This window comes from Saccoglossus kowalevskii, chromosome 16, assembly GCF_978046115.1.
Source record: "Saccoglossus kowalevskii chromosome 16, keSacKowa6.1, whole genome shotgun sequence".
Classification (NCBI taxonomy): domain Eukaryota; kingdom Metazoa; phylum Hemichordata; class Enteropneusta; family Harrimaniidae; genus Saccoglossus; species Saccoglossus kowalevskii.
Genome location: NC_140656.1, coordinates 27042630 through 27057112, shown reverse-complemented (window position 1 = coordinate 27057112; position 14483 = coordinate 27042630). Strand labels below are relative to the sequence as shown.

Sequence of the window (14483 nt, the reverse complement as noted above, 5' to 3'; positions counted from 1 at the left end):
GAGCACACCCACACACACCCCCGCAAAATATCGAGCCGCCACCTCTGCAGTCTCTGCAGTTCAAACTCTGCCATTATCAATTACCCAATGTGCCTATAGTCTAAAATATGTACTAGTATTTGAATTGACGCACATTTAGCTCGTTAATTGCTGCTACTGTGTGGGGTCACGAGATTATGATTTCGTGTATGCCGTGGGTGCAGTTCGTTAACATGCATTCTCAAAATTAAACACATTAACAGTGTAATTTATTGATGATGAGCCAAACTGTCTCACAAAATAAGTAAATAAAGTTAACAAACAAAGCAACGAGACGTGACAATCATAGTGAATGTATGCTGTACAGTTTTTCTGTGAATACGTGACGGTAAGTGGGAAAAGTAGATTTAACAATAATAAAATAACATGTGACGTTCAATTTCTTGGAACTGGCGAGTCATGAGTGGAAACCCCGTGACGTAATCGTAGACAGTAACGAGTCGGCACATAGTATTTGTAGTGTTCAGTCGAATGTTGCGTAGGACAGAAGACAGACTAAAATACCCCTCCTCGCTTATTTGTCAATAACAGTGTATTACCGAGAGTATACCTTGGGCAAAAATGTCGGTAAGTATACAGACACACTGTTTAGAACATATTACTTCTGCGTTATTATACATTGTACTATATTATTCATTGTTAAATATTTATATATTTTATTTTATTGTTATGTTTATTAAGCTCCGCGCATGAGGGACCGTGTTTGTAGTTAGTTGACATGGGAGTGAATGACTTGGTTTAGAAACACTCACATACTCTATGACTCTGATTAATGAAACTAAGTTGCCGTCCACGAAATACATGGAGCACAATCCTGTCAGCGGACAAGTGTCTGCACATGGAAATAAAAATAAACATCTCATTAATATTGTTTATAGGCATTTTTCAAAACACGGTGGAAATAAATTTAGATTTATTTTCACGTATTTTATATTTACCTTTGCAGAAACTCACTCCTTACCAGGGTAAAAGCCGTGTATTTGGTGAATTTCGTTGTGGTGAGTGTGGTCGTAAGTGGATGAGTGCCAATAGCTGGGCTAACTGTGGCCAAGACTGTCAAACATTAAAGTTTACCCACACCATCAGGTCAGTACAATAATTTAAAAGGCGGTGATTGCTATATGTACGTCGATATGCGTCCCATTTGCAAATTACTTGTACATTCAGTGCAACTTGCGATTTGTGTGTTCGGTCAATTCAATAATTATTGTCAAAGATTGTTCCGGTTATAAAAAAAAACAAGCGTCTAAAGGTTGAAGCTTTGTACATTAGTTGTGTGTGGAATTCATAGTTTCCTTGTAAAACTTGACGGTAAAATGTCCCCGTAATGTCATCAGGTTTTGTAAAATGATAGGAATATTCTTAGTACCTGCATTCGTTTACACGTACAGTGTGACTATTTGAGTACTAGTACCCGAATTCCAATCAAGATATCTGGCATCGATCCAACATAGCTCAATACGATAATACATGTATATATAGCAGCGCTTTGTCAAGTAACAAAAGAGGAACATACTGTAAATATAGTGCCATGTTTTACGCGCAGCCATATTTTCACTTAAAGGGCGGCAGTCGTCGTGCCGCGTCCTGCTCGATATGGGACTCATAGCGACGTATACAACGCGTGTAAAATACATTATTTATTTACATGAAATTCGAACACGCGCTGCGCGACGACCACCGCGCTTTAATGTTCTATTCTAAGACACGACGGCGAACATCTCGGGAATTATGTATTGTGACAACGTGTATGTGTCTATAGTATATTTATTTTGTCTAATTGATTTTACTCGCGGTTGTGGAGACACATACCCAAAAAATTTGTTTCGTAATAAATGGTCATCGAATGAGTGGACTCAGGGAGCGCTGTATTTCCCCCAAACAATTTTCCCAATCAAATCAAGATAATTGCTAATGAACCCAATGGCCATGGGATTCTTGCATAATATGCTGTTAAACTTGGTGTTCTGGATTAAAGATTGTCATGACAACTGCTTGTATTTTGACCCCCCCCCCCCTAGACTCCTGCCATGAATTGGCATCGTGATGTGTTCTTTCTTGCAGACCCCTCTAGCAAAGCCGGATGGACTTGACGAAGGTGATCCCTCTAAAAATCACCCCACCCACCTCTGTGAGAAGTGTAAACAACTTGGTCGACCATGCAGATCAAGAAGATATTAGTACCACCAGAGATTAGCTGAAATAGTCAGCGGAAGTCTCGGTTAAATCGTACATGGTGTACATTCATGTCTTGTTTTCAATGACATGTCCAATCAGAAATTACTGAAATGTAAAAATGGATTATGAGAATATGTGTAATTGCATTTTTCTGTTGTTTCTTGTATTAATAATAATAACTTTATTACACTACTATGCCATCAGAGGGTGCAGTATGGTAAATGAAATAAAATACAAATCATAAAAAAATACAGCAGCTAAACTATGATAAGATAAAATTCAATAGGAACATATTAATGTTAATTACCGGTACAGGATTCTCCCAATGTAGAGGTGATCACTTTCATATACTTGATTTCTGTTTTGCTTTATTTAGAAACTTTGCTAGGGGTATAAAGCATTTCATTATTTTAATGAAATTGTCTGTTTTATTTAGTTTATTTTTAATTCCTATTTCTTGAAACAGCTCCCCTCTTTCTTTATCGAAAAATTCACAATCTAGGATAAAATGTTGTTCGTCCTCAACTGAATTTGTATGACATTTTTTACCAAATTGTTGGTCTTTGTTGTCTGCCTCTTTCAATTTCTAAATTATGATCACTAAGCCTAAATTTACTCACAATTCTCCGAAGGCTGAAGTTTGTTATTTCGATTAGGTATGTTTCTATTTTCAAATACGATTTAAACAATTTACATGTTCTCATTGTATTGCCATCTTTACCATTTTTACTGTGCGGAGAATTTAAGCTTTCTTTCCATAATTTTTCATTATAATCTTTTGTGAGTTTTAACAACATTTGATATTTGATCAACGTTATTCACTTTATGGTTTAATTTTATTGTTTCAAAATCACTGTGGCCCATTATATTTTCTATATGTTTTATCCAGCTAGAATTATTCTTAACTGCTTCATCGAGAGCACATTTAAGTATATGGTTATCAGGCAGAGTATTTAGCCTGAACCAATATTTAGTTGCCAATGTTGATGCCTTTATTCTTATTGGTGTTCTGCCAAGTTCTCCTTTAATACCGATTACTGATGTAGTTTTACTTACACCAAGTATGAAACGATAAAATTGATTACAGGTTTGTTCAAGATTATTGTCATCTTTTAATAAATCACAAGCCCAGATTTCTGCTCCGTACATTCAAATTGGTGAAATTAGTTGGTCAATAACTTTAAACACAGTGAAGGGGACATCATTTTGTGATTTAATATGGTTTTATTTATTTTTTAACATTAATAAATTTGATTTAAATTTTCCATTTGATGTGAATATAGTGACTAAATGAGAGAATTCACCCACTGCTGTAATATTTTGGTTATTAATTGAGCAATTTTGATTTTTTAGAATTCTGTTGCCAGTATCAAAAAACATCACTTTCGTTTTCATTATGTTCACTACAAAGCTCCATTTTTCACAATAGTTGGCTAGTTTATTTAAACAATTTTGTAGACCTTCGGGAGTCTTAGACACCAATACTAAATCATCTGCATATTGGATACAATTTATATGTTTTTCTAACAATCTTGTATTCTTGTATTGTGCGAATCACATGATTGGTTAAATCGTACCACTGAGGTACATTCATGTCATTTATTAAATGTAAAAAAAGTAACATGTTCAGCCTTAAATTAGGAAATGTAGAAATGGCTTATGAAAATATGTGTAATTGTATTTTTCTATTATTTCATTTCCTAGCATAAACAGTTTACTCCACTCGGAAGTCTGTCATTTCTTATTGTGTTTTTAAATACTTAAAAAAAAACCAGGGAAATCCTACATTTGTATATTATTGCGTGAATAAAAGATTGGGTTGTTACTATTGACTTACGGATTTGTTTATCTGAACGTTTGTATCTGCCAACTGATACACAAACTAATAAATTAGGATACAGTGGTTTGCCATTTGTATATACCCACTGATATATATATTATGTTATTAGGTACATGTATGTTATTTTTCTCAGAATGTGCTTTGGTCATACTTGATACATGACAAAATGCATGTAACAAGTTGATCGGTTAAAGCATTCATTCATACCTTAAACTGTTGCCATTTTGGTGAAGAGGAAGCGAAGAAAATGAAGACGGCTGCCAAGTGTCGTCATGGCTATTTATGTGTAACTGGTGAGTGTGAATGATCATCGTTACATGTTCAAAATATTACTAATATACCCCTACGTCATACCGATGCTTATAATCGTTTAAAAAGTAACGCTGAGGACATCAAACAAAAGCGTATTGCCATATAGCATATACTAGAACACAATTGATTTTAATTCTAGTAGAAAATCATTACATTGTTGAACACTTGGAAGTAAAACATACATATTACTAAGTGTTGAATATTACTAGCAGTGTTTGAACTTACTGCTCATCCACTCGCCGAGAATGGTAACTTTTTTTGAGGCTGGACAAATTTAAAATTTGCATGCTCTGTGGTTTGGTAACAAATTGTCATGGTCTGCTTCAATATAAATTTTACTAATTTAATACTATTTGGATAATCTTGAATGCCATCCTTCTGATAGCTGATTAAAAATGGAAAATTTAAATTATCTGTTTCGAGTTTTTGCGTAGCTTACTTAAAATTGGGAATAGAATAGGGAATAGGGAATAGGGCTGGTAATTTTTAGTAGGGCTAGTAAGGGCAACTAAAATAAAATACATTTTCTTCACTACATTAACTACCATCATGCATTGTCTTTTTTGGCAAGTACATACATGTAACGTTCGATGTTAGCATGCTAGGCCGCAAAAAACCCGCAACCCGCAAACAAATTTAAAAATCAATTGACAAACCCAGCCCACCAGAGGTCTACTTCGGCCACATCAATAGGAGCGTGCCCCCCTCCCCCACACCGAATTTCTGGATCCACCAGTGGCTCGGAGCTACCAGAGCAAAAAAGTAATTCTTTAAATTCAGAAAGAAACTTAATGGTTAAACAGGAAACAATCCAACATCAACAGTCTGGGTGTGCATCAGTCTAATCCCAAAAATGCAATATATATACTTTTCAGTATTGTTGTTAAATACCCCCATACTGTATACCAAATTGGATTATGATTTATCATAAAATAAAAATGTTGCGTTTACAGGACACACAATTCATTAGGTTGTAGATAGCAGTGATTGTTTTTGTAGACACCAAAACAATGGTGCACATTTATGTTAGAGAATCTCTTGAATACTCGGATGTGTGCAGACTACAAATATGTCCCCCTTTTCATAATGAATTATCAGATACATTGTTTCATTGTCTCAAGTTTAAATAAAATCGCAAAGATTTATTGAAAAGTATAAAAAAAACTTTCATGAAACTGTACTGAGCAACCTGAATGGAGACAAGACTTAGATGCTGGAAACTAAAACACAAACAAATGCACACTAATTTTCTGCTATTGGCAAGAAACCTACGACACAGACGTTATGCGAATACCATATCGCATTTGTTGCAGACATTCAAGCTAATAAATAGGGACAATAATTTATCGAAAATTGTGTTTCAAAAGTATTAAATAAATATGAATTAGACAAAGGTCATCAACTTTTCAACTTCTTCATTTAATGAAACGATAAATTGAAAATACTCTATAGGATTATAAGTATTAAGAATATTATGAGAGTTTGGGACGATGTCAAAAGATCGATGTCAGATAAAAAACTTTAGTTTGGGGGTGGGAGTGGGAGTTTGACCTCAAAAAGTTTCCATCCTACAAAAACGATTTTATTTTTTAATGAAGTCAAACAAATCTTGGAGTATTTGTAGTTTGTTTGTTTTCTATCCAATCATGGACAAAAATAATAAAAAATGAAAAAAAACCAAACATCCAAGATGAGAAATGGTCCGAGATGGTTTGGTCAGAGTGTAAATATGTGCATCAAATGAGGTCAATTTAAGGGCATGGACCTAGAGCATCCGCAAAACGCCATGATCAATATTTATCAATTAAGTTTCAGTGGGGGGGGGGAACTAAAGGAATTAAGTTTTGTATTCTACATTGAACTTTTGATGTTGTCTCTTACTGTAATTAACTGCATGTAGTGTGAGTGATGTCACAAAGACCATCCAGAGAACAACAAAGTGGAAATCAATTTGGCTCAGTAGTTCAACATGAGCAGTGTGCAACATTTTGTTTGTTGGATTACTAAAACAATAATCAAAATAATTAAGTTATACTTGCAGGTTCATTGGCACTTGGGAATGATTTTTATTATAGACACTGTTAAAATTTCAAATCGTGTAACTACCCAATTATCAAACTGCATTGAACGTCTCTGTATTATGTCAGTAATCTAGAAAAATGGTGATTACACTACGAGAGAATAGCCGCTATATCACGTAGCTTGAAAGTTTAGTCAAATATATATAACATTAAATAGAGGAAAAGGGTGCAACTTCTATCAAGCTCCTAAAAAGTAACAAAGTAATCCTCAAAAACATGGAGAACATTTATAACCTTTTCAAAAAAGTTCAGCAGCATAGCTCTAATTGGGCACATATGGTCTCAATTAATCCAAAACTTGATCCTGAATTCACGTCACAAGTACAACCATTACGTTCAGACTCTATTGGGTCGAAACAATGTCAAGTGACAGCCAGCCCAAACATCAATAAATCAGCTTTTAAAGCAGGGGAATCATCACCTGCACATGCATTAGATGCCATAACGCGTCATTGTTTACAAACAAGTGTCTACCCATGAGCCTTTGCATTTTTAGCGTGTGTTGTTATTGTTGCTTGGGACTCAATTACCGCATGTGCGCAGGTGACGACCCCCTCGCTTTAACCTATATCATATAAATATATCACACACATGAATATTATGCTGATAATCATGGAATTTGAAACAATTTATTTAAGTCATCAAAAATATTGTATTAGAGCCTGCCCCAACATGAGATGAGTTTTGAAATATTGTTGCCTAGCAACACTATCTACAATTGTAGTTTTTATGAGCAGACAAAGCCAAATACACTTTATTTTTCAGAGTTTCAGGTAGCTTTGAAGCTACTAGTTCTTCAATCTGCTGGGTAGAGTATTTGAGTGAGAAGTGCATTAACAGAATAGATTCTACGTTCTCAAAAAGTTCAGCGTGTTCCACTAGTTCGTTGAGGTGCAGGTGGCCCTTTTCCCTTGCTTCGCTTATTGATGTCTCGTCATCAAGATATGTGCACTCCATTATAAGCAGTTTCACTTTTAGAACTGATTCGTTTCCTTCCAGTTGAAAACATTCAAAAGTTGTATCACCTAAGAAAAGTGAACGAAAATATTTCAGAAAATGTGTATCCACTGCCAACACCAACGTTTTTCATCACTTGAGGGCGCTATTTACAAATGAAATTTCATGAAAGTTTGATTTTGGATGTCACATTTTAGTAAAACAATGGTAGCATGTACTGTAACACATTAATTATTCAATAGGTTTTAATCTTACTAGTAAAATCCAATAAAATAAACAAATGAGAAACAGCTGCAGGTAGCTAAGTTTAGTTATTGTATGGGTTTTAAATTCGCTGATAAGTGAAATTAAATAAATTACATGAATGTTTCACAGGAAAATCTGTGAATTGAAAATTAAGTAAATATATTCAATCAAGGATCTACAATATAAGGGTACTTTGATATTTGTGTAGGCAGGGGGTTTTTTAGAAAAAAACTGCAAGAGGGAGCACTGCAATTCAGCGGTGCCACCAAGTGGGGGGAAATAGGGTTCTCCCTACCAGGGTGTGGAATTGTTGATAATTCTAAGTTAAAATGGAGCATTCTATGGCTTCCCTGGGGCTAAAATTACTATCAGACAGGTCACAGTTGAAGACTGTAGCCACATGTGATCCCTGGTCAATCAGAATTTTATGGTTGCCAGAGGATCTGCTTCCTAGGGTAAGGGGGCGCATGGCCATGGCATGAGGACGCTGCGCCCCTGTTTCCTTGTTTAAAAAAAAAATGTATGTAGTGTGATATACAATGATGTGTGCACATCAATCTAACACATTTCTAACCAATAGCGTAAAACAACACAGTAGATGCATGGAAAGGATTGATTGCATAAACAGAAATCCTGTTATATTCAAAAATGTAAAACACACTTTTTAATAATCAAAGACATTTGCAAGAACATTCCAAGACAAGAACTAACCTTTTTTCTCACAGACACACGCATTTGCATCAGAATTTTTCTCTCATAGACACATGCATTTGCATCAGAATTTCTAGAAATGTACGTTTGTCATGTGATTTCGTCTCACAATTCGTGTGACGATTCTTCAATTCTTGTGAGACCTTCATCGCATATCACACACCCTCGTTTTTGGTACAATACTGTAGAATACTTTATTTTCACTTGGAATGTATTTTCATGAATCACCGATATCAGATTTAGAGGTTTTTATGAGGTTGTAGCTTTTTACTATCACAATGCAATGTGAACTTTTATTAGCAAGTAAATTCATTTCAAACAAAAAGCCTTCAAGTTTGTCTGATGGTAGTGATTTATAACAACAATTATAAATCCCTGACAGCACCATATTGGATTGGGAGAATGGTGTTGTCATTATAAAGTATTTAACTATGCCTCACATATTATTTTGCCATAGACCTGTCACCTTGTTCAATATGGTGCTGTCACAGATTATTATTGTTTAAAAAACAGCACAGTAGTGCTTGACAAACAATGTTTAGAAAATAGTTCACAGCAAACATGAAATACCTGTAAATGCAATCTCTGGATATTCCTGCTGTTCTGTGACTTCTATTCCAGACTTCTTGATGCTAGCAATCTCATTGGATGGTAACCCCTGGTATTCACCTTTCAACTTTGACCTGACCTTCCACAGAATGTAACCCTGGCTTGGAATTGTGTGTACTGTTGGAAAGAGGGTCGCAAAGTAGGACTTTGGAAGCTGAAAATTTAAGAAATATAAATTTTCAGTTAATTGCAATAATAATGTATATTATTCATAGACGAATATAGTGTTTATATGTTTTCTGACAAAAAAAAAACAACTGGAAATTTTGAAAATATTTGTCAAAAATAGCGCAATCTGCATGTATGAAATGCACAAATTTGCTTTATGGTTTTCAAGAAGAACATATGTACAGCAAAAGAGGAAAAAACTACCTTTTCATTGTAATTTTGTTGACATTTAACAGAAAATGTGTCATTCGAGTCTGAACAATTTTGATCAAAATAACTAAATCTCGTAAGCAACATTAAAGTATATATTTGATTGAAAACAAATTTGATTTGAAATTTGTGTATGCTTATGTAGACAGAAAAACAAAAGTTATGACTGAGTTGAAACCATATCTGATCACTGTGTGCAACTGAAAAGTGAAATGAATTACCTTTATTTGTTGTCCTGATTTGAAGTCTTCGATTGGAGCTTTGTGCTTATAATAGTCAATTTCCTTTCCATGCATAATAGATAATTGTTCAGCAACCACCAATAAACTTTGTTTTAGTATACATGGTACGTAATACGTAGCTGGTTTCATGCGCATATTTGAACGCTTAGAAGCATGGTGTATTAGTCCTGCTACGTGGTCCATATGCCCATGACTAATGAAGAAAAAGAAAGCCATGAAACTTCCCATGTCCATTGCACTGATACAATGACATAATCGCACGAGAAAAAATATCTATTAATGAATAGGTAATTTTTCCATCACATTCTCTTTATATGAAATGCTCACAAGCAGTGCTAAATAGTTTTTGATTTTAAAAATTATCCAAGTACTAGCTATATTACAACAGTGTAATAATACAGTATATAATAAGTTTTTCATTTTACGCACACATTGCTGGTTTATGATATATAACAAGGCAAACTTAGTATGGGTGAATCTAACAAAGGTTACACACATATTTCAATAATATTTCAACAACTTTAAAAAGACTGTGGTTGTCGTGCAGTGGTCGTTCAAATGTCATGTAAACAATTTATTTTATTTACACAGATAGTATGTTGTTGCATGGGACCCACATCAAACAAAGCAACCATTTCCCTTCAATAGATTTGTACTATATATTATTTAAACTATTCTCATTTAAAATCAGTCTCATTATAATATATTCAAATTTGTTTTCACCATTGAGCATTTCAGGCCCAGAAATAAAATTATATTCATAGTTCCGGACAACAAAATTACCAGGAACATGTTTCTTGGTCGCACTGCACATATGGGCAAAGACTAGGGCAGCTGTGGCAATTTTATTTTTTTATATGATAATTCCTTCTTCCTTTTTTAAATCTTGGTCTGACACAAAATTACCAGGACAAGTCTATTCTGTGGCATATTCATGACTAATAATTATTGAAATATGCGATGAGTTATGGAACCCAGGTATTGAAATATGCGATGAGTTATGGAACCCAGGTATTGAAATATGCGATGAGTTATGGAACCCAGGTATTGAAATATGCGATGAGTTATGGAACCCAGGTATTGAAATATGCGATGAGTTATGGAACCCAGGTATTGAAATATGCGATGAGTTATGGAACCCAGGTATTGAAATATGCGATGAGTTATGGAACCCAGGTATTGAAATATGCGATGAGTTATGGAACCCAGGTATTGAAATATGCGATGAGTTATGGAACCCAGGTATTGAAATATGCGATGAGTTATGGAACCCAGGTATTGAAATATGCGATGAGTTATGGAACCCAGGTATTGAAATATGCGATGAGTTATGGAACCCAGGTATTAAAATATGCGATGAGTTATGGAACCCAGGTATTGAAATATGCGATGAGTTATGGAACCCAGGTATTGAAATATGCGATGAGTTATGGAACCCAGGTATTGAAATATGCGATGAGTTATGGAACCCAGGTATTGAAATATGCGATGAGTTATGGAACCCAGGTATTGAAATATGCGATGAGTTATGGAACCCAGGTATTGAAATATGCGATGAGTTATGGAACCCAGGTATTGAAATATGCGATGAGTTATGGAACCCAGGTATTGAAATATGCGATGAGTTATGGAACCCAGGTATTGAAATATGCGATGAGTTATGGAACCCAGGTATTGAAATATGCGATGAGTTATGGAACCCAGGTATTGAAATATGCGATGAGTTATGGAACCCAGGTATTGAAATATGCGATGAGTTATGGAACCCAGGTATTGAAATATGCGATGAGTTATGGAACCCAGGTATTGAAATATGCGATGAGTTATGGAACCCAGGTATTAAAATATGCGATGAGTTATGGAACCCAGGTATTGAAATATGCGATGAGTTATGGAACCCAGGTATTGAAATATGCGATGAGTTATGGAACCCAGGTATTGAAATATGCGATGAGTTATGGAACCCAGGTATTGAAATATGCGATGAGTTATGGAACCCAGGTATTGAAATATGCGATGAGTTATGGAACCCAGGTATTGAAATATGCGATGAGTTATGGAACCAAGGTATTGAAATATGCGATGAGTTATGGAACCCAGGTATTGAAATATGCGATGAGTTATGGAACCCAGGTATTGAAATATGCGATGAGTTATGGAACCCAGGTATTGAAATATGCGATGAGTTATGGAACCCAGGTATTGAAATATGCAATGAGTTATGGAACCCAGGTATTGAAATATGCGATGAGTTATGGAACCCAGGTATTGAAATATGCGATGAGTTATGGAACCCAGGTATTGAAATATGCGATGAGTTATGGAACCCAGGTATTGAAATATGCGATGAGTTATGGAACCCAGGTATTGAAATATGCGATGAGTTATGGAACCCAGGTATTGAAATATGCGATGAGTTATGGAACCCAGGTATTGAAATATACGATGAGTTATGGAACCCAGGTATTGAAATATGCGATGAGTTATGGAACCCAGGTATTGAAATATGCGATGAGTTATGGAACCCAGGTATTGAAATATGCGATGAGTTATGGAACCCAGGTATTGAAATATGCGATGAGTTATGGAACCCAGGTATTGAAATATGCGATGAGTTATGGAACCCAGGTATTGAAATATGCGATGAGTTATGGAACCCAGGTATTGAAATATGCGATGAGTTATGGAACCCAGGTATTGAAATATGCGATGAGTTATGGAACCCAGGTATTGAAATATGCGATGAGTTATGGAACCAAGGTATTGAAATATGCGATGAGTTATGGAACCCAGGTATTGAAATATGCGATGAGTTATGGAACCCAGGTATTGAAATATGCGATGAGTTATGGAACCCAGGTATTGAAATATGCGATGAGTTATGGAACCCAGGTATTGAAATATGCGATGAGTTATGGAACCCAGGTATTGAAATATGCGATGAGTTATGGAACCCAGGTATTGAAATATGCGATGAGTTATGGAACCCAGGTATTGAAATATGCGATGAGTTATGGAACCCAGGTATTGAAATATGCGATGAGTTATGGAACCCAGGTATTGAAATATGCGATGAGTTATGGAACCCAGGTATTGAAATATGCGATGAGTTATGGAACCCAGGTATTGAAATATGCGATGAGTTATGGAACCCAGGTATTGAAATATGCGATGAGTTATGGAACCCAGGTATTGAAATATGCGATGAGTTATGGAACCCAGGTATTGAAATATGCGATGAGTTATGGAACCCAGGTATTGAAATATGCGATGAGTTATGGAACCCAGGTATTGAAATATGCGATGAGTTATGGAACCCAGGTATTGAAATATGCGATGAGTTATGGAACCCAGGTATTGAAATATGCGATGAGTTATGGAACCCAGGTATTGAAATATGCGATGAGTTATGGAACCCAGGTATTGAAATATACGATGAGTTATGGAACCCAGGTATTGAAATATGCGATGAGTTATGGAACCCAGGTATTGAAATATGCGATGAGTTATGGAACCCAGGTATTGAAATATGCGATGAGTTATGGAACCCAGGTATTGAAATATGCGATGAGTTATGGAACCCAGGTATTGAAATATGCGATGAGTTATGGAACCCAGGTATTGAAATATGCGATGAGTTATGGAACCAAGATATGGAACATCATGGATGAAATAATGTATGTGTCAGGCTTGCGTAAAACAGGTCAGTACATGTAAAGCTGCATTCTTATTGGTAGCTTGCAATCATGCTACTCATTAGCATATGCAAATCCACAAAATAGACCAGCTTCGTGTCAAAACCATAAATTTTTACAAATTCATTTGTAAAGGAAATTATCATATAAAACAATAAAATAGCCTAAACTGGGGCATTCTAATATGTGCAATGTATTATAGGAAACCTGAAGAAGCCCTGTATATGGTCCATGCAACTGTAAAGGGCGTTAATTATTCACTTATTTTGTTTATTTCGCTGACTGGAAAATGCGCTAAATTAAAAACCAGTAAATATTTGAAATTTAGCACAGAACACAGTATCTAAATGATAAAACCGTGAATTTAAAACCCACTGAATATTCCTGAAATGGTAAATCAGCGAAATTTAAACCCAGTGAAAATTAGGCATTTTACAGTACTTGCTACTAAGGACTAACCTGTATTCAAACAGAATTTTCATAAATAATGGAAAACTATTATGATACATTGAATGTTAAATTTTGTTAATGCTTTCTCAATAATAGAATACAATAATACTGATATTATGCGTTATTTTTCATTCTATGTCACTGAGTAAAAATATTGAGTGAGATATCATGAAAAATGCTCCTCACTCCTAGAAAAACCCACAGTCAGCTGGCATCGGTGTCACTGGGTGTACTAGTATATGATAAAACTGCGAACTCCTCAAATTTGGTTGCACAACTTCCCTTTATCATATACACCCAGCGACACCGATGCCAGCTGACTGTGGAAAAACCCATGCAAACTAATTACATGTAGTGTTATTTTTTATTGCGGATTTTTTTGCCTGGTGTCACCAATTTCAAAATGCCTGGATCAGAGAACATACCTTATAAACACGTGGTCGCATCCAACTGACTGGCATGTACTGTAGCCAATATCAAAGGCTATTTTCATGCCCGTCCGTAACAACCACCATACACGTTTCTGTCCCTGCGATGGACCAGTCATATATTTTGAAATTACCAACGTCCATAATTTCTAGTCTGGTGGTACAAAATACAGTTATATTTTTGTATCTGTTAGATATTCATAAATATCTACTGGTATAGTAAAATCTAAATATAAAACTAATATAATCTTTCTACTTACACCCAAACCGTTCCAGAGTGTGGTTCGATCGACCACGGAAACAACACAAAACAGCTG

At 35.3% G+C, this 14483-nt stretch overlaps 1 protein-coding gene and 1 long non-coding RNA gene across 2 annotated transcripts; one reads left to right on the top strand and one right to left on the bottom strand.

Moving 5' to 3' along the window:
• The first annotated feature begins 483 nt into the window (after positions 1-483).
• On the top strand, positions 484-2660 carry LOC144359198 (uncharacterized). Its single transcript, XR_013421962.2, has 3 exons — positions 484-606; positions 986-1125; positions 2104-2660. It is a non-coding gene; the product is annotated as an uncharacterized LOC144359198 (long non-coding RNA).
• A 4388-nt stretch (positions 2661-7048) lies between these two features.
• On the bottom strand, positions 7049-14314 carry LOC100377136 (uncharacterized). The gene is given in 5 exon segments (XM_002738434.4): positions 7049-7475; positions 8935-9127; positions 9573-9786; positions 14164-14235; positions 14237-14314. Coding segments are annotated over 5 exon segments (870 nt in total). The 5' UTR covers positions 14311-14314; the 3' UTR covers positions 7049-7158.
• Positions 14315-14483: the final 169 nt, after the last annotated feature.